General features: G+C 40.4%; 1 protein-coding gene across 3 annotated transcripts in view; it reads right to left on the bottom strand.

The window, feature by feature from the left end:
* Positions 1-24,625, bottom strand: part of cacnb4a (calcium channel, voltage-dependent, beta 4a subunit) — a 36,913-nt gene extending 12,288 nt beyond the window's left edge. The window contains exons 1-7 of one of the 3 annotated variants that reach the window (XM_031732907.2): positions 24,347-24,625; positions 22,861-22,944; positions 3,612-3,731; positions 2,850-2,972; positions 1,771-1,898; positions 932-1,011; positions 715-734 (exon numbers count right to left, since the gene is read on the bottom strand). In XM_031732907.2, the coding sequence (XP_031588767.1) occupies positions 715-734; positions 932-1,011; positions 1,771-1,898; positions 2,850-2,972; positions 3,612-3,731; positions 22,861-22,944; positions 24,347-24,409 (618 nt within the window). In that variant the 5' untranslated portion in view covers positions 24,410-24,625. Of the gene's footprint in view, positions 1-714; positions 735-931; positions 1,012-1,770; positions 1,899-2,849; positions 2,973-3,611; positions 3,732-15,686; positions 16,052-22,860; positions 22,945-24,346 lie in introns of those variants that run through there. The other 2 variants (XM_031732908.2, XM_031732909.2) reach the window with 2 other exon arrangements.
* Between the last annotated feature and the right edge of the window lie 1,614 nt (positions 24,626-26,239).

Here is a 26,239-nt window from a genome sequence, read left to right as displayed (position 1 = left end):
ATGTATTATTGTAGGGTCTGCCTTACAATATAAAGCACCTTAAGGTGACTGTTGTTGTGATTTGGCTCTGGAAAAAAAAAGGGGGGAAAAGGAAGAAGAAGGTAGAAACTGATAAACTAACATATTATAATTAATATGATTAAATTGCTAAGAATGTATTAATTCAATTTCAATGGTAGCATTAATTCTTTATGTAAACAAGAGAGGATCAAAATAGTTCAAAGTTACAACAAATTTCAGTCTGATTTACTTTGTTGAGGACTTAATTGTGATTAAGTATCAACCCCTCTAACAATGATATGCTAATAAAATGCAAACTCTGTGGCTTTTTTTCCCAAGACACTTTTCGAAACCTTTATTTTAAATATTATACAAAAGAAAGAACAGACAGAACAGTGTCTGTAACAAGGAAGCGTCCTCTTCATTTGAGATGCAGTCAAGCAATTTTTTCCACTTTTGTAAGAATGTCTTGGATCTTTGTGAAAGTCATTTTCTTTTATTACCCCAAGATACAATACCCCGACATCTTTATGGATTCCATGACCAAGGATCTTTCTTAAAATTGGATTTCTATCTTCCCCGAATTTTTTCCATATACGTATGTACGCAATGTATAAATCTGGTCTTTTGTTTTAAAGGGACACAAAGCCTTTTTCTAATAACTGACAGTTTACCTTTAATTACATAAATAAGCAAATAAGCTGTCACACTCACCACTTTCTGCTTCTGCTTTCCTAAAAGAGAAAAGAAATGTGTAGTAAGTGCACACATTTCTATCAGACATGTTAAAGCCTTATTTTACTACAAAAGGTTAAAAAAAGATTTTCCTACTGATACACAGATATAAATACAAAGCAGAAAACAAGACCATCCCCTTGTGAATCTAACAGTAATATTTGCTATTATAAATAACTGGATCTGTGCAACAAACCTGCAGAGTTTGGGTTTGGTTTGAACGTTCCTGACACCATCTCTCCCAGACTGGAGGAGGAATTCCCACTGGATTTACTGCTGGATGGATAACACCGGATAGAAAGAGCAGTGTTACTGTGAAATTTAATGGGATGATTTCATCTGTCAAACACCACCGCCCACGAATAAACTCACTCACTAATCTCCTACAGTCATAAACTGCATATTATACTATGTTCTTGGATTTAAATAACATCAAAGAACTGGTGAATCAGTGATGTGTCTGTAAAGTAAGGCAGACTTCTACTGAAAGATGAAAGATATAAATACATACAAGACAAAAGCGATTGTATTAATCATCAACTGGCGTGCAGTTTGTTGATTGTTCTTTCACTGTAAATATGTACGACCTAAATATGTCATCATTTTTCTTTCTGAACTATTGTGATAACATGGCTTTGTGATAGAAATCACATACGAGAGCAAAGTGACTCACAGTGACAAGTCCTTTTTTTGTATTTTATGGTAACTGCGAAAGGATAATAGCACTCAGCACCATTAATCGTCTTGGTGACTACAGCCCAGCATCCCATCTGATGGAAAATTCTGTGGTGGCTCTGATCCAGGTATACCTCGGAGAGCCTGGACCACACAGCGCAACTTGGATTCCATCCACCTGACATCCTGCTTATCTGCCAGCATTTACTCATCCCTTAAGTGGCTCGCTCCTCAGTACAATCCCAAACCCTTCAAACTCTCTTTATCCCCTTTGATCCATGTCTCTTCTCTGCAATATCTGTTGCTGCTGCTGACGCCTTCGCTCTCCCGCACTCATCCAGCCCTCCTCCCCCTGCTCACCCAGGGAAGCGTCCTCTCTTCTGTTCCTGTTGAAGGCGGATGTTCTCCAGCTTCAGTGGGCTGGGAATGAACCCAATGTCACAGCCCTCTTTCACCAGGCGTCCAATCCACCAGTCATTGTTGTATTTCTGAAATACAGAACGAGAGAAGTCTCAGCGACAAAATCCCAGAATTTAAATTAGTGTTTAAGAGTAATCCATTGTAATTAAGTGAATTTCCTCTGCATCGGTATGAAATACTGCAAAACAGCTTCCACATTACGAATATCTCTATCCAAAAAGATACCTTTATCACTGTTCATACTGTAATTACAAATAACAGTGTTCAGTAGACTAACACAAATATTTCAGAACGCAGTGTACTAATAATACAAAGTACAGATAGGATCCTTTTTTTATTGGCTGGCTGGATTTCATTCAGGGCAAACAAATAAAGAGCGGTCAAACTGACCTTAAAGCAGACTGCTATTTCTGCTTTTACAGGTGTCTATGATGAGACACATTAGTGAGCCCTGCACCACACCAACTGTACAAAACCAGAACATCAACTCATCCGGCTCATGATCGAATTCAAGTCACAGGTTGCTGTTTTGTGTGAAGTCCAGACAGAAAGCTGTATTGATTTGCTGTAACTAGTTGTTGTGAGAAGCCTCACAAACAATCATATCAGGACATATTAATGGAGTTTAACTCAAATCTGATTTTTGTGGTAAAGGAAAGGTGCAGGTAAAGTAAAGATGTTAGAGAGTGTATTTACTCCAAGGCCTTGTTCAGACTACCAGCTCAGATATGTTTTTTGCCCCCACATACAATAGAATCACAGCAAACTACGCTCCTGCTCCTGGGTTCAAACTCTTAACAGCTATTTCATAGATCTGAGTGGTACTAGCAGGAAGCAATGGATGAAACTGGGAAGAACAAGCTCCATGATGGGAAAATTTGTTACGCAGAGAGTAGCAAAATAGCTAACATGAAACTCTTTGTTTATTTGAAAAAGCACTTTCTCCTGTGCTTAAAAACTAAACCGTGCAGGCTGAATTGAATCCTCCCCCACAGTGCCACACCACAACTGAATTGCACCTCTTTGATGTGGAGGAAGTCCTTGGCATCAAAAGATACAGCCGTGCCAGCCACAGGAACATCCTCATCCAGCGCACCACAGTAACTGACATTGGTCCTCACTGCAAACGCAACTGCTTTAGTCTGCAAGACAGAAAGGAGGAACGAGTTTTTGTAGCAATAACGATGTATGTTAGCAGTAAATAATTTGGTTAAGACAATCTATCACAGAACGTGACATTTTGTACAGCACCAGTGTGCCCATCGTGCTCCAGCATCACACATGCAGAACGAATGGCCTGCAGTGAGGGGTGGGCACTGCTGAAGAGAAGCTATTTTAGACCTCCTGACAGCATCAGTAGTGATCACACCACATCTACAGCAGATAGCAGGGAAGCCTTATACCAAGGCCATAAAACCACATTATTATTATTATCATCATCTGCTCCTGCGCAGTGAATAAAGTGATCAAATTAAGTGATTTTAATGCTTAACTGTTTACTTTCACCATTATTTCCTAAACTCATACAGCAATAAGTGTCACAGGTGTTTTCCTAATGTTAAAGGCCTAATGTTTCATGTAACTTATTTATGGTGTGAATGCTGGCACAAGGCTTTTACAATGTTGAAAATTGTAAAAGTTTAGAAACAGTATGTCAACCTTTACACAGCCATTAACACAGGTTAGTGGGGCAACCAGTGATACAAAATTGTTTCTTTTGAGGCAATATACAGCCAGTTATGGTGTTCCATTACCCGTAAACAGCTCCTAGTAAAACTGACCTTTGCTCTCTCAAGCTGAACAGTGGCCTGCTGCTCCCTCTCCTGCCGGCCGCCCTCCTTCTCCTCCTCCAGGGACACATCTGAATCAGATGGTCGGCTTGTGTAGGAATCAGCTGAGCCCTGAAGAAAAACAGAACACAAAACATGGAAACAAGCCATTACCACAATGGATGCAGGTACTAAGGATAAATAACCACAGGGTGACATAACTTTCTTCATGCCCTCCAGATTAAATGTGACATCTTTGTTGTGCAATTTCATGTGTCCTTCTCAAAAAGGGGGAGACATTTAAATGCACAGACAGATGCAGGGCTTGACAAAAGCCTATTTCTTAAAAATATAGAGACAAAGAGATTTTATGGAAACCCAGGTGTGTGTGGGGGGGTGTTTCATATGTGATTAGTTGAATTACTTTCCATACAAGATCAAAGGCTGACCCATTCTAAGACGACGGTTGGACGAATGGCTGAAAAGATTCAGAAGATGTTTTTTATTTCAAGGGATGAAATCAAAACCGACTATGACAGACCAAATACAAATGTCAAACATCTTTTATTCCCTTGAAAAAAGGCTCATTTGAATTTGAATTTGAATTTGAATTTAAAGTAAGTAGAGAAGTTATGTCTTAAGTCTCATGTACAAATTTGCGCTGAACCTTGAATGAATGAAATGCATTGCTGCACTGACCTCTGTGGCCTTCAAGGCACTTCTGCACTTCTGCCAAAGCCTGTCATCACAGTAACATGCTTTCAATTCCAAGGTTAAGTGACAAATAAAAGAAATGTGAATAATATCATGTTCATCTCTTATTTTCTTAGGGGTAATGCACTATTTAAGTCATGTTGATAAATATTGTTTTAAAGGAATAGTAGTGGAATGCCCCCACCCACCATTCTTCTCGGATTTGGAGGAGAAAGCTGAAACAACCTTAAGTCGTGCTTTTTGTTAAAAGCAATATAACATTCAGTTTATGAAATATAATACATCACTTATTTTGCCGTATATGGTTCATGGGCATTTTCTTTTCTTTCTTTCTTTTTCACTTTTATCAGGCAGTGGTAGGTGTTTTGCTCCCTTTTAAATTAGTTGGCTTTGGCTTTGAATTTACAGTGCTGATCACTAGATTTAATTGTTTTCTTAACCCTTCCAATTCAGGTCCATAATCCTAGCTATAGTGGCCACTTTAGCATCAGACAAGTCTGGCTGCCATAAATCTGTACTGAGTTTAGGCTGTCAGTTAACCGTCTACCTCAGCTGTCAATATAGCAGGTGTCCATGTTTATTTACTCTGGAACTTTTCACTCTTTGTGACAAGAGTCTGATGAGTCATTGAAGCTCACTTCTGTCAGATGAGAGTTAGCAACTGAAGATATCCTGAATTTTTCTATTGGTAACTTCAGGTTTTGCTGCCGTTAGCCGCTGTTTAGCCGCTGTTAGTCGGCATTAGCCACCGTTACTCTCTGTTAGCTGCTGTTAGCCTGCATTAGCCGCTGTTAGTCTCTGTTAGCTGCGGTTAGTCGGCGTTAGCCTCTGTTAGCCTCTGTTAGCTGGCGTTAGTAAAACTTTCATATGAGGTGAGAATGTAATCAAACTGTTTATCACAGGGAAAGTATGAGTTTTAGGACACCCGAGCCCAAAGTTTACTTGTATAAAGTTTACTTTAAGACAGACATGAGAACAATACTAGGTCTTTTATCTTAATTCTTACATGTAAGTTCAAGTTAAACCATTTCCTGAAACTAATTTATTTCAGTTTTTTTCTGTAACTTTTCTGATTTTATTAATGTCCACATTTTCGCTCCATGCTGTGTTTTTGCTATACAGACACCAGGAATAGTAGAAATTGTGCATGGTAAATATAAGGTTTGGGGGATTAATTGATAGAGACAGTTGAGAGAGGCACCAAATACAGGAAGAGATAGCAAGGTCAGTTGGTTATCTCAACCCAGGGATTCCGTCCTTGGGGCATCAGTACTAATGTGGTGTTTTTGTGTTGCCCCTTTTACTATATTTGGGTTTGTGGAGAGTTCCAGGCTAATTCTTGCCTGGCATTATTCTTAAATATGTGTGCCTGTATATAAATATAAAGTCTGCTTCAGGCTGAAGATCAGTCTCATCACATGTCATAACTGTCACTCTGGAGCGGAGTCAGTATGGGGGGTTTTAACTGCTGGGCTAGCGGAGCAGTAAAAACACCCACCCACTTACTCAAGGCAAATAAAATGATTGTGAACTACAACAAGTGCAAGATTCTGACCAACTAGCTGAAAAAAATGTGCCAACATAATTTGAAACAACAGTGAATGCTCAGCTGGGAAGCAGATTTTCCCACAGCAGAGAATTATTACAACATCATTGCACTCAACAGGCTCCAGGCATCAAATACAGTGAGCTGCCCATCCTCCAGTGAGGGAAGCACACTGCAGGATATTTTGCACAGCTGATATTTTCTCCTCCCTTATGGTATTAAGCAGGGATTAAGAAGGAATAATTACTGAAGCAATTTGCAAACTTGATTTGGTGGGAGAGAAAATTTCACTTGTGTGAAGCAAGTTCTGTGGGGGGAAAAAAGTGTTTTTGAGTTCGTACACACTGCAAATAAATTGCCAGCTGGCTTGGTGAACAGATTGCATCTGTGTTGCTGTTACAGTAGCAATAAAGGCAAAGAATGGCAAAATGGTGTTTTGCACCAAAAAGCTTATGGATAAGTTCAATTTAAATGGAAACTGGGGCTGATGTTCTTGTAACAGCCATGCACTAAACAATAAACCTTTTTGGGTGCCAGACCTCACCAGTATCCTGACTAGAGTCATTACAAGGTTCCACCAAGAGCCTGTCGCTACTACTGCTAATCAACACAAGCAAAGCTCTAGTAATACAAAGGATGGTTTGGACACCCCACCCCCACCAAGAAAAGGCATCCAATCCATTGTGACTTACATCTGTGATTCACTGGGAATGTGTGGTTTTCCAGCGAAAGGATCGTCTTAGATCTATGCAGGCCATAGCACAGCTAGCATCTTGATAAGCAGTGGTCCAATTCGATGCGCAGTTGATTTGAAGTTGCCCAGTCTCCAGTTTGTTCCTGTTACCTGTCTGCTTACTCGTTGGCTACCCTGCAAGCCTCTGTGCCACACTTCTGGGAATAAACCATTTAAAACTGTACCTGCCTTCCTGGATATTTAAGGTGACTATATAAGCTTAATGCTATAGGCTTATGGGAGTAAAACCAAAAGAACACACTTCTTGCACATGAGTTGGGATAATGGACCTGGACTATAAACACATCAGTCATAACAAGTGCTTTCAGCCACAGTGTACAAGGCCTCTATTTTCAAACAGGGCTGACTTATACTTTGCTTACACTGTCAACACACAGCAGCAATGCAAATCTTGGCTCTGAGGACGTCACCTTTGGCTGACCGGTACTGTAACTGTTTGTAATGCCATGTGGGAGAACTGGCAAAAGTCCAATTTGTTACAGCTGCACCAAGGTAGAGCAGAGTGCTTGAACACTGTGAAATCTTTTATTTATAGTGGTAATTTATTTTTTGAATACACTGAATTTTATGCAGTTGGTGAAAAAGTGTTTATCTTGAGTTAAAAACAGACTAGTTAACAATTACAGGGACAAATAGAGAAGATACTAAACATTAAAAATACCAATTTGTGACCTTAGAACAGTCAAAAACAGAACTCACACAGTCCAGAGATATGGAGGTTATTAGGTTACATGGTCATTATTGATTGTCTGTAGATTTGAATGGTTCTCTAACTCTCTGTGTTAGCCCTGGGACAGACTGGTGACCAGTCCAGTTTGTACCCCACCTGTCACCCTATGGCAGCCGGTTAAGCCCCCCTCCCCTGAACTCTATAAGCGGAAGCAAATGGACAGATGGATGCTCCTGTTGACCGTCCAGGGACCAGTATTGGGCAGTTTCCAGGGTTTTCAACTTGGACCAGTGAGCAACCAGTCAGCCTTGCATACAACCCAGTCTACACATGTGTAACATGCACACATGCGCGGCCACTAACACAGCGTTAGTGTAGACGCTCTTCACTGTGAGAGACAATGTAGAAGGGGCCACCAGGAAAACCTTTGTAACAGCAAACCTAATCAGACACCTAAATCATAACCTACCCAACTTAACATGGACATTTTAAGTTAAAAAGGCAAAGTAGCTAAGGCTAAAGCTAGCAGCCTCAGTATGAGCAAAGAATCAAAGCAGGCAAGAGGAAAATTATGGACACAAGTAAAACAGAGAAAAGGTCAATGTCCTGTTATGTTACAATCCCTGATAGTGCATTCCTTCAAATGGAGAAAGTCTTGGGGGATGGCTACTATGAGGAAAGGCAGCCTGGAAACTTTACCAGCGGGACACATCGTTGTGTGCCTCAAATTCACAGGGTGTTTCTGTCTTTTATCACAAGCTATTCTGCCATTTTTTAGTTTCTTTTTACCTTCCTTGATTAGGTTTAGGGATTAGAAATCTGATCTAAATTATAATATTAAAATTTGGGACACATCATCAGTAGTAGATGTGTCCCATGAGATTATAAACATTACTAGAAATTGATCCAAGTACCCGACATTAGTTTTGTTACTTGAAAACTGCAATTAGTGCATTCCTATTAGAACCAAACCTTTCAACCATTTTTAATCCATGCAGTTTTTATGTCTTGTGATAATTGAAATCAACTTTAATTTTGATAATGCTTTACCGTAACTGCCTAATTAAGCAGTCAGTGGCATTTTCAAGATACTACTGCTCCTGAGAAATGCTTCAAGGATTATTTTATATAAACAGCCACAGCATTTTAAAATCCTGTGTCGTCACTGATCCCTGTGGATAATTTGGTGCTGTGCTAAACCAAAAAAGTCTTTTGTGAAAATGATCCAATAAATGGCCAAAGCAACATACTGTAACTTTGCCTCAGCAGACTTGACCAGTACTTGAGACGACAGCTTATGTGTTGTTAAATTGAGAAGAAAACATTTACTGAGCAAAATATCAGTCAGTTACCCTCCTTTGGTCTTTGAAAAGCTTCCAAAACCAATCCAAACCCATACAGTAATCAAAATTACTGTAGGTGCAGATGAATAATTACATAAGCATGGACACTGGACATGTGTCTTACTAGCAGGAAAGGTCTAACTCAGTGCACTGTATTAGACTGCATAGAGTCTCTAGGGTCCAAATGCTAATTTCTGCTAATCAGTGCTTTCCATTCAGGGTAGAGGCCACGTACTATGTTCTGTGGCCTGCAGGCTGCTGTGCACGCCCTTCTCTCCAGGGTCATGAGCCAGTTATTCCCCTTGTCACCAGCATTAAATAAGGGAAATGGCTGAATGATGAGAGGTAGTATAGCTGCTAAAATAGTTGCCACCAGCAATGTCAATATCCTTTATGATTCACTGGCCTCACAGTTCATGTAACCCACCTGCCTGCAGGCATTTATAAATCTCTTTATTTCCCAATCTGGCTGCTTGTATCTGTCACTTAGACTAGAGTTACAGGAACAAAGCACTACAGACATTCAGTTAACGCTTACTGTGAAAATGTTATGCAATATCTGAAAAGACGACTATGCTACCAAACCACGTGGTATGATGTAATGTATAATGAAGAAGTAATGACGTAATGCATGAATGCATTCATTCATTTTAATGACTTCTTTTCTTTCATGTCGCTGTTCATCAATCAAAGCAGCTCATTTCCCACCATGTGACACATGAAACAACAAGTGTCCTGATTAACATCAAAACAAATGAAGAACTAAATGACTGCAAAGCAAAAAACTTAAAAAGTGTCCATCCATCCATCCATTCATTCTCTTCCACCATATTCCAACTATTATAGGGCGAGAGGCGTGGTACACCCTGGACAGGTCGCCAATCTGACGCAGAAAGACATTCACCCCTATGAGCAATTTAGAATCACCATTTAACCTAACTGCATGTCTTTGGATGGTCGGAGGACGTCAGAGTACCCAGAGAGGACCCACGCAAAAACAGGGACAACACGCACACTCCACACAGAAAGGCCCCACCCAGATGGTGGAGTTAAATATCTTCTTTCTAAACAGTTAAACAGTATTGTGGCCTGGAGCTGTCAATCCATCCATCCACTCAAAACAGAACAAAACTCAGAATATCATGTTCCTGTGTGTGCCAGAAATAAACTCACAGAGAACAAACTAACACTCCGATTCTGTCTGTGAGCTTCATTCAGACACCATGATATTTAATAACTGGGGAAACTGTGAAAGCAGATGTCAGGAGATGATGAATGATTGAACAAAAGGCAGATAATTAACACAATAAAACACAATACCTCATTTCAGTCTTCAACACTTATTTAAGTTGAACACTTAATACACGCTAATATTCATGTGCATGTGCTCAGTTACACCAGTTTAAATGCAGACATGCCTTGTTGCTTCATACCAGTATGTCTCCAGCTCATCAAATCAGGTGGATTCTGCATTCAGTTCTGTATCCAGTAGCCAGCTGGTGGATGTTCAGAGTCCTGCAGTTTCAGCTAAATGGGCTGAAAAACTGGACTTTAGCATAAATGTTTACGTAGCAGATGACAGGACAGTCGGTTCCCCCATGGATGCTGCCAGACGCTCTATTTAAAACAACCCATCCATGCAGGAGAAGGACTGAAGAAGGAGGATGCAGCTATGCCATATTATAAAAAGAGCATCATTTGTCTCATTTTAAAATGTCATATGTGGTGAAGAAAGACTTTTTGATCAAATGCCAGAAAACAGTTTGTTTGTGAATATCTTACTATCGTTGAAATATTACAACCAAATGCCAAACGCACACTGATATTCCAGTTTCATCTTAAAATATGTGAAAGCTGTGATTTTTCACATATATATGACAACAATGGTGCAAAGCTGCAGGCAGCATGAGACATGCTTATAAACCCTTGACATCTGACTAAGGCGTGATGTACTGCTTCAAGGCCGTCGTCATCAAGATCATCTGGCGTGACAAACAGAACTCTCGCTGTATGTGTATGTATGATATTACATATGTGTTAGGCCTGCTAATAATTGCATGTTAATAATTACATTGCACAGCATCTTAGTCAACTGAGGTTGTTCCAAATATGCTATATAAATAAACTTGGACTTGAATTGTCATGGTTTGCTAATGGCAGTGACTGACAATTCAGTGTTATGGAATTGTCTTTCCAAACTTTTCCATCAAATGCATTTATCTCTTGATATGTTTCATCCATCCATTTTCTGCTAATTCCTTTTCCAATTCAGGTAGTCTAACCCAGCCGTCTCAGGGTATAAGCTCACAAACTTATACCATGTGGACACGTCAGCAGAGCTACAGAACAGAACCATGTTCATTTCTAAGGTTAGAATCACCAACCATGCATGTCTTTGCCCTGTTGGAGGAAGTCAGAGTACAAGGAGAGAACCCATGTGGCACATGGAGAACATGCAAACTTGACACAGAAAGGCTGAGCGGTGGATTCTGAATCGGAGCATTCTTGCTGTGAAGCAACAGTGTTCACTACCGTGCCACCCTCTTTATGCTCACTTACCCCAGGAGGCAAGGAGGCTCACCTAACTGTTGTCAGGGATCGACTCGGGGGACAGTGGCAGATGGGGAGTTTGACTGGGTCAGTACACCTGACAAACTGTGATGCAGGTGTGCTATGGTGAGCTCATGGAGGACACAAATCTCGCATGAAGCAGTAGACAAAATCTTGTTTGGATACTGATTTCTTCATATTTGTTTCTCTTATATTTCCATCCTGTCCATCACTTGTGAAGCAGTTTGAAATAGATTCGATTAAGTGCCATTCAGTTGAATGTCTTTTTTCCCCATTTGCAACCTTTCAAAGATAGATTACAAAAAGATGTGTTCCTATCCTGAATATGGCATTGTTGGGAGCATGAAGGATGGGCTTGGTGACTATCACTTCCACTGGACATCAATAATTGAATGAAAATAAATGCCAAAATGTGTAACAGGGCATTTGTACAGGAATAAGTCTTTGAAGTCAACCTGCCAGGCTGGACAGTGAGGATTAATGTCTTTGTCCAGGGCTTGCAGGCGTCTCTGCTAATGATCCATTCAGAGCCACGGGAGTCTTTGGTTGGTACAAATAACTGTTATTTACTGCCTCATTACAAATGAAATCTATAGCTGGAAGAGTGGAGAAAAAGAAATAAAACCACCACACAGCTGGCCACTGCAGAGTATCACCTGATGTATGTTTTTTCCTTTTAAAATAGCAAACTACATCTTTTTGTAACAGAGAATAATGTACATTTTATCTTCAACATGGAGGCTGGCTTTGTTTGTAACATGACCCTATTGTTTTAAACAGTAGCGTTACTTTTACATTCTATTATAATGTAAAATAACATTAGAAAATCTAGAAAAAGTTTATTTTTCATACCTTTGTGCACGTTTATTGGAAGCAATCATCTCAAAAGTAAGAATAAAAATCCAGTTGTTACTAGTATTAGTGTTTTAAAATCAGGCCATATTACCTCGGATCCCTATATTTGCCACTTTACAAGCCTGAAGTTTTTAATGCATGAATGGCAAAGACGTCAGTCAACACAAGGCATGTCTACACATTCCTAAAATTACTGTCATGCACATTACACAAGCAAAGACTACTATCCCCCGCCTTCCGTTTCTGCACAAACGCACAAGCTGTGGCTCATTATCGAAGTGTCAAGTGGCCGGTCTTGAGTCCGTCATGCCACACTCTAACCTTATCTGTCCAGATGCCAAAGCTTGGTCCGTTCTCCCATCTCCAATCATCTTCCTCCCCTGACCTATGTGACTATCAGTCCCAGACTGTAAGACGAAAAGCATTCCTCCTCAGCACACCCAACTGGCACCATCACTGCATCCACTAGCTTTAAAGTCAGAGGGTAAATGTCTCTACCCTGGCTTACTTGTGGCCCTTTAGCTCCTTATGAACTCACTCTGTTAGATACACCTGTTCAGTTGCTCATGAATGCAAATATCTGATCAGCCAATTCAATGCATTTAGACATGTAGACGTCATCATAAATATCCTGTTGAAGTTAACTGAACTGAGCATGGCATGATTGTTGGTCGCAGACAGGCTAGTCTACTGGGATTTTCCTACAAAATCATTCAATTCAATTCAATTCAATTTTATTTATACAGCGCCAAATCACAACAATAGTTGCCTCAAGTAAGGTAGACCCTACAATAATACATACAGAGAAAAACCCAACAATGATATGACCCCCTATGAGCAAGCACTTTGGCGACAGTGGGAAGGAAAAACTCCCTTTTAACAGGAAGAAACCTCCGGCAGAACCAGGCTCAGGGAGGGGCGGGGCCATCTGCTGCGACCGTTGGAGAGAGAGAAGGAAGACAGGATAAAAGACACTGTGGAAGAGATCCAGAGATGAATAACAAGTATGATTCAATGCAGAGAGGTTTTGGGTTTACATCTCTTGGGTTTACAGAGAATGGCCAAAAAAATAGAAAATACAGTATCGCCCTTAGTACCAGCTCAGCACCCTTTAAATGCCAGAGTTTGTCCACTATGTACATTTTGCTTTTGCTTCCAATGATAATGTGTCACAAAGCTCAAATAATTTCAAACTGGTTACTTTAGCGTGGGAATGAGTTCACCGTACTTGAACAGCCAAAAAGCCAATAGATCTCAATCCATTATGTATGCGGTGAAATGGGTGATTTGTTGACAGCAACTGCAACAACTGTTTGATACTGCGATGTCAAAATGGACCAAAATCCATGAGCAAAGTTTCCGACACCTTGTCGAATCTATCCCACAGAGAATTAAAACAATTCTGAAGACAAAACATGGATGAAACCTTTTAGTACCAAGGGGTCCAGTGAGTGTATAATGGAAAGACTTGGTTTAGAAATAACAGTGTCTTCCTCAGGCGCTGCTTCCACCATCTTATTTGCAGTAGTAAAACTACTATGAGCCAGCGCAGAAGGTTTACTAGGCTTTGTGTTTTACATAATACCTGTTATAAAGGTGAGTCATGCAGTGAACAATACTGTATGTTTGCAGAACCATAGAAAGTGGTTTACATCATTCCTGGAAGCTAGGGAAGGACAGTGACTCTGCAAAAAAAATTTCCACCAACTATGTTCAACTGACTCTAAATATTACATCATCAGATAAAAATGGATCAAGACCACAAAACGGAAAGTCCTGCATGTTCTGCTAAACATTTTAAAAATGGATCAAACAGCTGCTTTCTGGGTAGTTTTGGGTAAAACTCTTCTTCTGGATCTTTAATTTGGAGTGTTAATTTTACTTGACTAACTTTTCTGGTGAGACTGCCGAGGGCTGAAAAATGTTGAGCTTTGGAAAAGAAGGAGTAATCGTCAAAAAAAGGTGGGAAGGTCATAAACACCAAACACATAGATTATATTTGTGTGTCAAACATCCCTCGAAACGGAGACAAAACTCTTACTGGAAATGAGTCACACAAGAGAGCCTGCAGCTTAATATGTGCTGGGAATGAAATGAATGACAAGTCTGTGTGACATTCCTGGCTTAAAAAAAAAAAGCTAAAGATAAGTGCTGATAGCAAACCACGGGGTCAGTAAGGTCAAAGGTGTGTTCTGGACGCTGCCAGTACAGCTAAACATGGAACAATGTTGAACACGGCAGCCCAACAGAGTGTATGAACAAGTTCTCCAGGTTTGATTTAATAGTACTCATTAAAGTACACAGAACAATAGGCTGCCTGTATTGACAGAAATACTCATTGACTGATTCACTGAAATTGACCAGCAGAATCAAACGAAGTGTGTTTTTGACTTAGTAGTAACGAAGGAATGAATGGATCCAGTTTTATCCTGTATGAGACAGTTTCTTGAGTATACTGGGATTTTCCCGAATCCATTTCCCGAGCAGTCTCATGTGGGAGTAAACTGTCTTCAGACTCATTAGTTATTCTGACGTATAATAATAATGAAAAATAAACATGTTATTTCTGGATCTTGCTGTACTATCAGGGCCTAAGAGAGTAACTAAATTAAGAGAGTTATTTTGGGCGCCCAGAGCTTTTGAGTGTAAGGCCCGAAATTTGAGTTTTTGGAAATAACTCCCAATGCAGGAAAAAACAACAGCAAACAGAAGCTACTAATAGCACACCACCGACAAAACTTGGCACAGAAAAATGAACACATACTTCAAAAACACAACAAACAACAATGCAAACACAGAAAATCTCTCTGTATACGCTGCGGACAGGACAGAACATGTGAATAAAATCCCCTCTACTTTTCGGTCTTTATGAGGCAGCCGGTATCTCAGGTGGACTTATGGAAAGGTTCTGACAGATTCTGCCTCAGTGGGATTCCCTCCCTCCTCCCCACCCGGCAGCAGCTTCTATATTCCTTGCCTTTGTAAGCATTTTTCTCTGCTTCCGCACATTTTTCTTCCTGTCTGCCTCTTTGTATTAAAGGTGCCTACGCACACTTATCTGTGGCAAAGATGAGAATTCCCTTAATGGCAACGTGTTTTTCTAACATAAAGGCATTCATGCTGCGAGTGACGAATGTAACAGTTGGCATGCATCAGCACATCAGCATCATGCAGATGGCCGTAGTGAATGCTGATTATGTTTGTTGGTCTTTTCAATAAACCATGATGATGTACAGTGGGGTGTGATAAAGGTGGAGGCACACAGGAATCATGCAGACGTGCTCACAATGCTCTTAAACAGAGGCAAACAGCATGCGTACCGGCCAATCAGCCATACATGGTAAAGACAATACTTTTCAGATTTGCAGACAACCGGCTCAGACAGGAGGAGAACTGGCATCCAAGCTGATAGTATCAGTGAGAAAACTGTATTTTTCTTTTTGACCGGTCGAGGAGACACGCACATAAACGCACACTCGCACACACCGTTCCCTCCTCTAACTCCCCCGAGATGAGTGCACGCTCAGCCCACTCAAGTCTCAATGCATTCTGTGGGAGTTTATGTAGGGATCAAGCAGCCACGACGGAACAGAGCAGCGTGGTTTACAAGTGCCAGACGCCAGTCTCCACTCACCGCCTCCGAGTCTTCAAATCCATGAAGGTACAAGTTATCGTACATGGAGGAGTGAGGTTCCCAAAAATGAGCTCTTCAGTGCAAAATAGTTCGAAACGGCTCAAGATCAACCTGTTCTGGAGAGGATGGATGATGAGGATAGGGGAGTGACAGAGAGCACCAGCAGTCTCTTCCTCCACATGAAGGTAGATGAAAAAGAACCCAGATCACAGAAGAACAACAGATTTATAAAAGAAAAGGGGAAAAAAAGCTGGAGTCCAGTCTTCTCCTAATGTTGAATCGGATGTTACTGCTCCCAGATCAAACAAGTGTTGTTTCCCATTATAAGGCAAGCTTGGCTATCCCCAGAGGCTGAGCAGACCTGGCATTTCATCTGCTTTCCAAGCTGAGATTGCACGAGCCAATCCCTTCCCCAGCACTGGTTGATGACAGAAGTGAGATGCAGGCTACCGATTGGGTGGCGCAGGCTCCAGTCAGCCCGGCTGGCTGTGAATAAGGAAGAGAGAAGAGAAAGAGGCGGGGGCGTCTGCAGCCTGAGAGCATCATTAACCAGCAAGCCGTGTCAATCCTGTGCTTGTATGTGAGAGTGAGGTAATCTTTCACACTAAACGCCGACATTTAATTTGCACATGCAGAACGGCAGCAAAGGCGAACAGCTGAGTGATGATACTTAGAACGAGAGGCAGACTCGATGCGATCGAGCTGCTGCTCCGCTACAAGGAGCGCCCGTGTCTTTACAGCTTCATGAAAACACCGGAGCCGTAAAAATCAACCTGTATATATCTGCTACAGGGAGAGTGATCGCAGAGGAGATCAATCAAGAAAAGCTAGAGAACTTCAAATCTACAGTTTGACACCTTTCATGGACAGCATCTGTTGCTACTATAACTACTTTACATGTGAAACAACAGTGCATTTAAAAATATAGATTCTTATTTTTATCGTCCCATAATTACCGCAGGATGTTAGATAAAGACTTTGAATTCATTGCTGTACAAAAGGTCTTCATTTGTGCAGCTGAAAGACTGTTTATTTTCAGAGTAAACACCTCAGTAATACAAACATACATGAAAATCATTAATGAGTAAATTAGAGTATTTGTTTTGCAATTCATATTTCCCTGCTTTGGCTTTGTGCTTTAAAAGAAATTCCTGGTACTATTTATAATAATAATACAAATTTCCCTGTTAAACATACACAGACACACACACACACACACTTTACACAAACTGAGCAATGATCCTACTCAAACAAGTTTGGCACTGAGATGTTGCCATTTGTTAGGCATAGTAGAGCAACAGCACCCTCTCTTGATCCGATAATGCATCTTCATCAACATCACCACGCTTTTTTCCTTTTCCTTTTTTTTCCTTGATCCGAACAAGCTCTTCCCAAAACATCAGATTTTTTTGTGTCTATCCTGCAGGTATTTTAGTGGAGGCCCAGAGCCGGGTACTACATGCTCATCATTCATTCAGATATTGCTCTGTGTGTCTTTATTCTGCACAGCAGCTCCCGGCAGACCCCCTCTGGCCCGTGTGGAACAGTAGATCAAAGGGAGACCTTTCAGAATAAAGGTCATTTTATTCAGGCTGAAGGTGCATGAAATATCACATATAAGGGTGCTTTTTTTTAAAGAAAGAGAGAGAAAAAAAGAAAGACGGGAAGTAAAATAGAAAGAGCACAAAGGGTGAAATATGCTTCTGGAGAAAAGTGGGATCATGCTGCCACGTAGATCTGGCGGTATAATTAGATATCACGTGTAACACAACAGCTTGAGCAACATTACCTCACTGAAAATAAACACATACGCACACAGTCATAACCACGGCTGCAAAAATGACAAGAAACTGAACTAATAATGGAACAAAGTGGATAAGAGAGGCACAAAGAATTTGTGTTCTTACTCATATCTCGAGCTGTCACTTTCATCCATTTGAGTTCAGTTAGGTTTTCTGATTTTTAAAGGATCTATCAGGGTAGAAGCAGTTTGAACATGTGAGAACTCGTTTAGGCGTTTTATGTCTCTAACAGACGCAGTGCCCAGTCAAGAGACAAAATGTGAAATCCCATAAAGAGAAACAAAGTGCAAGAAATGTCAGACAAGCCAGAAAGGAACTTTAGTTTCTAAGCTAGAAAGGCACTCCAACTTGCTCCTACTCCTTTTGCCATTTTCTAAATTAAGCATGCAATCAATTCCAACTGATAACAAAGTACCTTTCATTTGTAATTTATTAGATTGTCTCCATCACCTACTCAGGAGGTGCTGACAGACCAGCGTGCAATACCAGCTGCGAGCGACGGCAGCGGTGGCTTGGCCCATCAAGTAATTCACAAATTAAAGGCTGTTGAGTTTAGCCATGTGACCTACATAAGGGGGATTAGCAGTGTGAAGTCTCTTCCTTATCACTTCGCAAGCTGCAAGCTGAAAAATGAGGTTAAAGAGTTGCCTCTGTTTGATGTATCGTGAGTCGGCAAGGCAAATTAAATTTCCGGGACGGCATTATAGGTTTAGCAATCTCACAATGAATTCAATCAATTAACTCTGCGAGCCTTACATTCATTCATGATTCCAAGATTTATTAAGGCACGGAAGAGATTTAGAGAATGAAAACACGGCGATCCAGGACATGAATGTGAGATAAGAAATTAATTCAGGCGATGTAACAGAGGCAGTCAGGAAATTCGACTGTGACTAAGAGGTCATTTTCTGCTGAGAACATCTATTGGTCCACCAAAATTCATCACTGTACTCTTGTTGTGTCCTCAGGGCATCTCAAAATAAAAGGTCTGCTGCATGTGAAACCGCCATTCTTCCCGTCATTTTGACGTCAGTATCAACTGAATTAACTGTAAGTAAGAGACAGCTAATGTAGGAAATAACTTGACCTAGGCTTATTAATTCCAACACCACGAAAAAAAGATCATCTGTGCCTTCACCTTTGAACCATGATAAACATAAATTGCTTGGTTTGGGGTTTTTTAATATATATATATGTTTATGTCTGTGTTATCAAGACAGACTGGTTTTAATAAGCTCTTTAATAAGCTCAGAGTTCCCCAAATGACAATTATTCTGCTTTGAATAATTTAATTCAACTTTATTTATATGGTGCCAAATCACAACAACAGTCGCCTCAAGGCACTTTATACTGTAGATTAAAAACCCCACATACAGAGAAAACAACAACGATGAGAAGACTCCCTATGAGCAAGCACTTGGCGACAGTGGGAAGGAAAAACTCCCTTTTAACAGGAAGAAACCTCCAGCAGAACCAGGGGCGGCGGGCATCTGCTGCAACTGGTTGTTGGTGCTTTTTACTCATTTTTGTTAGACAGCATAAACCCTAAATTAAATTACATACATGTACATACATGTACTTGCTGTTAGCAGCACTGTAAAATTATTCCCACTCATATCACTCATCTTTAATACATGTGTAGAGGAGTGTCTATGTTACAAGTAGTAGATTCAGGTAGAACTGAAAGACTAAAAAGACAAAGATAAAAAATAGAAGATAATGAGAATTATACACAATTTAAATGTGGGATCTTTGAAGGAGATGATCTGTTTTGTCATTTGTTACATATATATTGTTTCATATGAATATGAAGGTGGAATTCCTGATAAAATCCCAACCATAGTTCAGAACTGCTGAATGGCCTAACCGAATAAGACCCAGCTAACCTCAAAAGTTCAGAACCTCTGTTTGAAGGGAGAGTTAACATTTCTTATTAAGAGGTCAATCCGTTTAACAATTGCAAAGACCCCCAAAGATGCAAACCAGCAGCTAGTCTTAAAAACAAAACATAATAAGATGCATGAGGGTCAAATAGAGCCAGCCGAAGAAAGAGGTGCGATGAATACAGACAGCTGCAAAACGATTTTGAACACAGACAAAAGAACCTGAAAATGTGTGCAGAGACAAAAACTGAACAGAAACAGATGACGAATTAGCATAAGGAGATAGAAAATTCCAATTACAAGAATTGCTACAAAAATGCTAAGTGACCAGAGAGAGATGCAAGTTGGCCGCATACCAGATGCATGTATACCAGATGCAAATACAAACAGACAATAAAAAAAGCTGAATGTTTCGTCTTCTGTATCTACCCGCATCTTTGAGTTGTTGCTATGGAGGAAAGGTTAAAGGTCTTTTTACAAGTCTGTCTTATAAATAATCCTTTCATGGACCTTAAAGCCTGGCTCAGGATTCGATCAGGTATCCACTCGCCAACAGCACACATAAACATCTGTGTGTAGGTGCTCTGCGTACCATCTGGGAGAATCAGTTTTTTACCATCTCGGCAGCAGATCTGTTCAGTATCACATGCAGTGACTCAGACTCATCATCCATATCTCCTGGAACATAATGTCCCTGTATTGTGACACAGCCGTCCATTGGAGAAAACAATTAATTTAAATCATTTTCTCTCATTTTTCTTTGTAAGACAAGCACCAGAGGTCATTCAGAAGACGCCAGACCCCACCTCGCCTCGCCCTGATCCCTGTGGTCTCCTACTTAAATGCACTATTTTCTGCCAATCTTTGGTTATTACACAGATGAAAAATTTTGTATTTGTGCTCCTACTGGTTTGAAGTGGGTGAAGAGCAATATTTATATCGCATTCTGGTGACAGTTGGATTGCTGTTTGCTTATGCTGCCAACACAACCTGTCATATCTTGTCAAACCATACCCACACAGTACAATGCACATTATTCTTTCTTTTTTTCCAACTGTAACATCATTGTAAAGTGAAATACTGCAAGGTTACGAGTGATGTAATGTTACTTCAAAGTAATTTACAGTAAATTACTGATATCTGGTATCACCATCATTTTACTATACTGTACAATGTGATCTGACCTTGGAACCACAAAAATTGATCAGACAGTAAATAGCTGCATTGAACTGTGACACTGCAACTTCTTTGGCCTTTCTTGTGCTCTTTACATCACATAACCACATTTGAACTGGCCTAAGATCACGATTTGCAACAGAAAAGGCTCATATTTAAAACCAAATTTCAAAAACGATACAAAAATTCCTATTCGCGTGGATCACGCCTAATCCTTTCCTCCCTCGTTGCAGAGTTGAACAAACTAACATTAATAACTCCAGAGTCCAGGGAAGATTTATAATGTTGACCATAATTCTGAAATGTCCACAAATGATCTGTAGAGGAACGTTCAATAAAAACATTCTATATCTACCTCGGCTGCTGTAAAGAATGCCTTCATCTCACTTTTTTCTCCTTTCATTGAGTTTTTGCTGTAAAATAAATGAAAAAAAATTTGTTACCTTCTTGTGAAAAGAAAGAGGAGGTGCAGTTTCCTGCTAATCAACCTTGTCGGCTTGACCCCTGTTGTTGTTGAAGGCTGTTACTATGGATACACGTGGGAATCAAAGAGAGAGAGCCCACTCCTTCTCTTCTTACCTGATGACGATCACACCGGTGATGACACAAATCACAGCGGGGGCGTTACAGAAATCTCTGAGTGTGTAATAAGTAAATGGAGTGGGCAAGAGCTTTCATTTCATTCCACTGTCCTTGTGCTTTACTTCCTTTTTGCCTCTCCTTCTTTTTGTCTACTCTTTCTTTCTTTGAGGTACTTTCTGTCTGTAACACCGTGTCTTTTCCACCTTCTTCACTTCCTGTGAGTCATATTATTACTCCAGTGTCAGGCAATAGGCATTCACTAATTAATGGATGATGTTAACACTTTGAACATACACTGCATTCATTAGTGTGCTGCTCAATAAAATACAGATCTTATATTTTATTTACATTGCTAATCGTCTGGTGTTATGCTCTTTTTTGTTAAAAGGGAATTATGTACAAAAAGATGATTTCTGTGACTAATGGGGGGATACACCATCATAAATCACATCTGACGATTCAGTTCTTTCTCCAACTTGATTTGGTCTAAATTACTGTATCTCCAAAGAGCACATGTGACCAAGTTTGTTTGAGGTCAGGTTTGAAAGCATGAAAAAGGCAGTGAAAAAGGGAGAGAAAGAGTGGGGCTTTGGGACAAAGGTAGTCACTGATGAACTATTCTTGTATCTTTGCATGGCCTCTGCAGCCTTGGTTCCCTTGGTAACTTGTCAGCGGGATGTCAAAGTCCACGGTAAGCACTGTAAAGTAGTCTGGCGCAAGCACATTATGAATTAAAGAAGGGACTTAAGAAAACAATTTGAATTTTGTTTTCACTGTGACATATACAAAAGAGGCGGTGCATCCAAACAGTGCTGCCTGGCGCTGCTCCCGTGACTCGTGAAAGTTTGGTAGATGACTCAAAAGCAGGTCAGTTAGCTAAATTCCCAAGTGAGAACAAATCAAGGCCACCTATTCCCTGGACTACAGCAGAACATCTTCTAGACTGGCAACATGTCATCTGCTGCCACAGTGTTTTCTCTTCACATTCAATTTCCACTCCATATTGGAGCCAAACCCATAAAAGTTATGTAATGATGGACTGAGGTCAGAAATCAGCAGTGGTCCAGAGATGTGCTCTGGACCACTTCATTCCACCAGGGATATCTGCAAACAGCAAGTGTTCACCACTCACTGTCAGAGCTGGGGTTTGCATCAGTTATTAAGTCTTAAGTGCTTCATAGTGTTGTTTATAGCTCTTTAACCCCTTTCCAAAGGACCTGGTAGGCTATTAAGACACAATTAGGATGTTTGCTAAGACCATTAATCTCTGGCTCTCTTCCACAGTGTGTCTTATGTCCTGTCTCCCTCCCCTCACCCCCAACCAGTTGCAGCAGATGGCGACCCCTGAAGTTTCTTCCTGTTAAAAGGGAGTTTTTCCTTCCCACTGTTGCCAAATTGCTTGCTCTTAGGGCGGGGTAATCTGACAGTTGGGGTTTTCTCTGTATTATCGTAGGGTTTTTACATTACAATATCAAGCACCTTGAGGCAACTGTTGTTGTGATTTGGTGCTATATGAATAAAACTGAATTGAATTGAACTGAGTTGCTACCTGAACTAAAGAGGCTTGTCATATGTGTTGTGGCCAGTAATCAGCAGGTACAATGCTACATGGTGAAGCTTTCATCAGTATTAACCAGATCTATGCTTGGACTGTATTAAGCAGAAATGCAGTCATTCATGTAGTTTAAGCAGGTTTACGCTTGACCTCTAAAAGTTCAAGTCATGTCCTACCTGTCTGAGGATGAAGCTGGTGGAAGTGGTGCTGCCATCGGACCTCTTCAGTCGACTGCGTCTGGAGTAAGTCCCCCTGTTAGCCTAATGAAGGCAAAACAGACCCGCGAATGAACTCTGCTCTTTTATTTTATATATTTGTGACTGTATTTTTGTTGCACCTTCCCTTTATTTATCCCCCTCTCCCCCACAGGACAAACCCAAGGGCACCTTCCTTTCAGTAACCCCGTTAAAACCAGCATCTCAGTCTCTCGGGTTTACGTGACTTTGATGCCAACCAGCTGTCTCTTGTCTGCTGTGATGACCTGATTATAAGAAGCCGGTCTTTTAATGCTTTCTCGGACTGTCACACGAAGGTCTATGATAAGTGCAGCTTTGCGTGAACACTGCCACGATGTATGGATTCAGTTTTTCCTGACCTATTTTCACACACAAGCAATTTGTTTAAGTGCAGCGAGGGCATACTTCAGGAAATGAGGTGAAATATAGTAAATGGTTGCAGCGCTTGGCTCTTATGACACTCTTGCGCCTGGCATCATATCCCTTCGTGACACCAGAGGGAGGAATATCACTTTCTGTGATCCCATCTTAATTTTAAATTGCAGGAATGGCCAAACTATAACTTCAGAAAATCACAACACAAAGCAAAAGCGCCATCGCTGTGTATAACAGTGTCTAACGAGGCCACTTTGCTGAGTTCTGTATTTACACACATTTTGTAGTAGATAATGTCTTATTTGCCTGATTAATGTACTGAATGTTCAAAAACTTCCCACTCCCAGAGTAAAAACCTTAAAGTTAGTGAAGTCAGCAGTTCAAAAACACAAAGAAATGTGATTCAAGGCCGAGCCTGAACCATCCTGAGCAGGATGAATTTCTGACCACATCTATTAGGCTACATAGTCTTAGGAAAACTGATTATTACATTGATTATTATGCTTCATAATATCTATCGAATTCACATCTGATTCTTTCCTGGTAATCAAATAGCAGCACTCCCATTCATTACATCTAATTGCACACACAGTTACATTAACAATCTGCAAATGTTGTAACACTGAAAAGATATGGGAGGGGGTAAAGTACCTCCCTTCCCTGGAAAAGTTTCTTAAACTACCTCATGCATCACGAGCTGGGCTCCGTCATAAAGTGCTTAATAATTGAGCACCTAATTTCATTCCTTTTTGAATAAATCAAATTCACGCCACGCTGCAGATCCCGTGCAGTCTCAGTTTGACTAATAACAGCTCGAGGACTAGTTAGAGATAATGAATGCATCCTCACCAAGACAACGAGCAGGATGACTCGTTTTTTTTTTTTTAAATTATTATTATTATGTCAGCGTAGTGTGGAGTAAGGGGGCTTCATTATTTCCCCCGTGCATATTTGCATATATTTAAGATTTGTCTTCGCGTATCATTAAAACATCTGCTAGAGATTCTCGCTGTTTTGCGTCATGTTTTGTTTTTTGGTTTTTCTTTCCTACCTGAAACACGGGCTTCTGCATCCCCTCTCCTATCCCGTGACGGGTGTAGATGTGCCGGGACATCTCAGCCAGTTCGTCGGTCCAAGGCGGAGGCTGCCGCTCGGTGCCACTCCACTGGAAGTGCCGCTCCTCGGGCGGCGGACAGTGAACCGCCGGCTCCAGCTTTACTCCGATTCACGCCAGCAGAAGAGAAAAGACTTGGACGGCAGCTCGGACGTGTCCTCCTGCAGATCTTTACGGAGTGGACAGTGCACGTACATCAGATGTAGCCCTCCTCTTCCTCCCACACGCATCACACAGGGTTACAGGAGTGCTGCGTTCAAGGACGAAGTAGAACTTGAGAATTTCGTACACTCAGCGTGTCATTTGGAGGACAGCCGTCAAAAGTCAAACTCAATTAGATAATATATTCAAAAACATTCACACTTGTCTTTATGTCACACGTATTTTTATAGCCTACTTTATATATAATATCAAACTTAACTCTGTCCTCCACAGCAGGGATGTCAGCCTCATTTTACATCCTGGGCCAAATACAGATCATTTTCATCTTAAGTAGTCAGTGGGTCGAACCAGCGAAATTTCCTTTTCTCTCGGTGTGAAGATGTTTAACTACACATTTAATCTAGTTTAATATAAGAAAAAGAAGTGCAGTTTTAACAGTAAGTCTCGGTTTATCTACAGGATAAATAAATGCTGCTGTAGTAAATGAAAGAAATCACAAATAAAAAAATGTGTTGTACCTTGCTGTTCAGACTCTCTTGCAATTACAATTAGGGAAGAGCAATAAATAATAAACAAATCACCATTTAAAAAAAAGTTAATGTAGACATTTCTGTGGTATTGTTTATCTGTTACTTTGGTGTACTATACATACATACTCATGGGGCCGGGGAGACTTTATCAGTAGAAGAAACTGTAAAAACTATGAAAATACAGTTATAAGTCCAAAATCTTTGCCCTCCTTCACATTTTTTCACAGCTGTTCAGTGGGCCAGATTTGAATCTTTGAAGGCCGATCCTGCTCCCTAGGCCTTATGTTTCACACCACTGCTCTATAGATTTAATTTAACTCTGATTTCTCAGATTGGTCCATACTTGGATGCCAGGTTCTTTATCAACTTTTCAGAAGCTTGTGTTTTAAAAATGGTCATTTTTGTGATCTATCTATCTGACCAACAGACAAGCAAGAAAATGAAGGTGGCTGCAGTACAGTACTGATAGAGCACCCTCATTAAATCTGGAAGTCTGCACTTCAATCACATCTTGTTTGATTTAAAATTCACTGTGGTGGCAATATTGCAAAAAATTGCATCATTCAAAAACACAAGGAAAAGAAAAACACAACCTGATAATGAACAAAAGTTATGAATCCTAAAATGGTAATTTAAATATTATTGTAAGTTTATAAGGGGCACTTTAATGAAGTATAACCACTCCCTTTAAGGTATATAAAACCACAGTAACCTCCATAAAGATCGACTACGGTCCTACTTATTATTTATTCTTATTTGCCGTTTATTATGGCACACTGCTAGAATGACTCAGTCATGAATATTCAAGCATGTTTTCTCCAAATGTTTTCATGAGAAGTGCTAACTGTAAACAGGTAAAATTCTATGCTAAACTAAAATATTCCAATAAACACATTTGCAGCCCTACGTAATCACTTTCCACCAGTTTCGTGCCGCATTCTTAAAAACAGGCCAATTTTCAACTCAAAAATATCTCACGAGGACAAACAACAGATGAGGGAATCTTCTCAGCCATCCTCAGCAGGCCGAGGCACCAGCTGTGCTGTTTTCAGACAATCTCGAAAACATTTATTCACACTCCCACGTATCCTGGAAGAGCAGGCAAGAATCTGACTTTGCAACTGAAGAACAGTTTTAC

This window comes from Oreochromis aureus, linkage group 16, assembly GCF_013358895.1.
Source record: "Oreochromis aureus strain Israel breed Guangdong linkage group 16, ZZ_aureus, whole genome shotgun sequence".
NCBI lineage: Eukaryota > Metazoa > Chordata > Actinopteri > Cichliformes > Cichlidae > Oreochromis > Oreochromis aureus.
The sequence above is the reverse complement of the archived record's forward strand: the minus strand, read 5'-3'. Positions and strand labels throughout refer to the sequence as shown.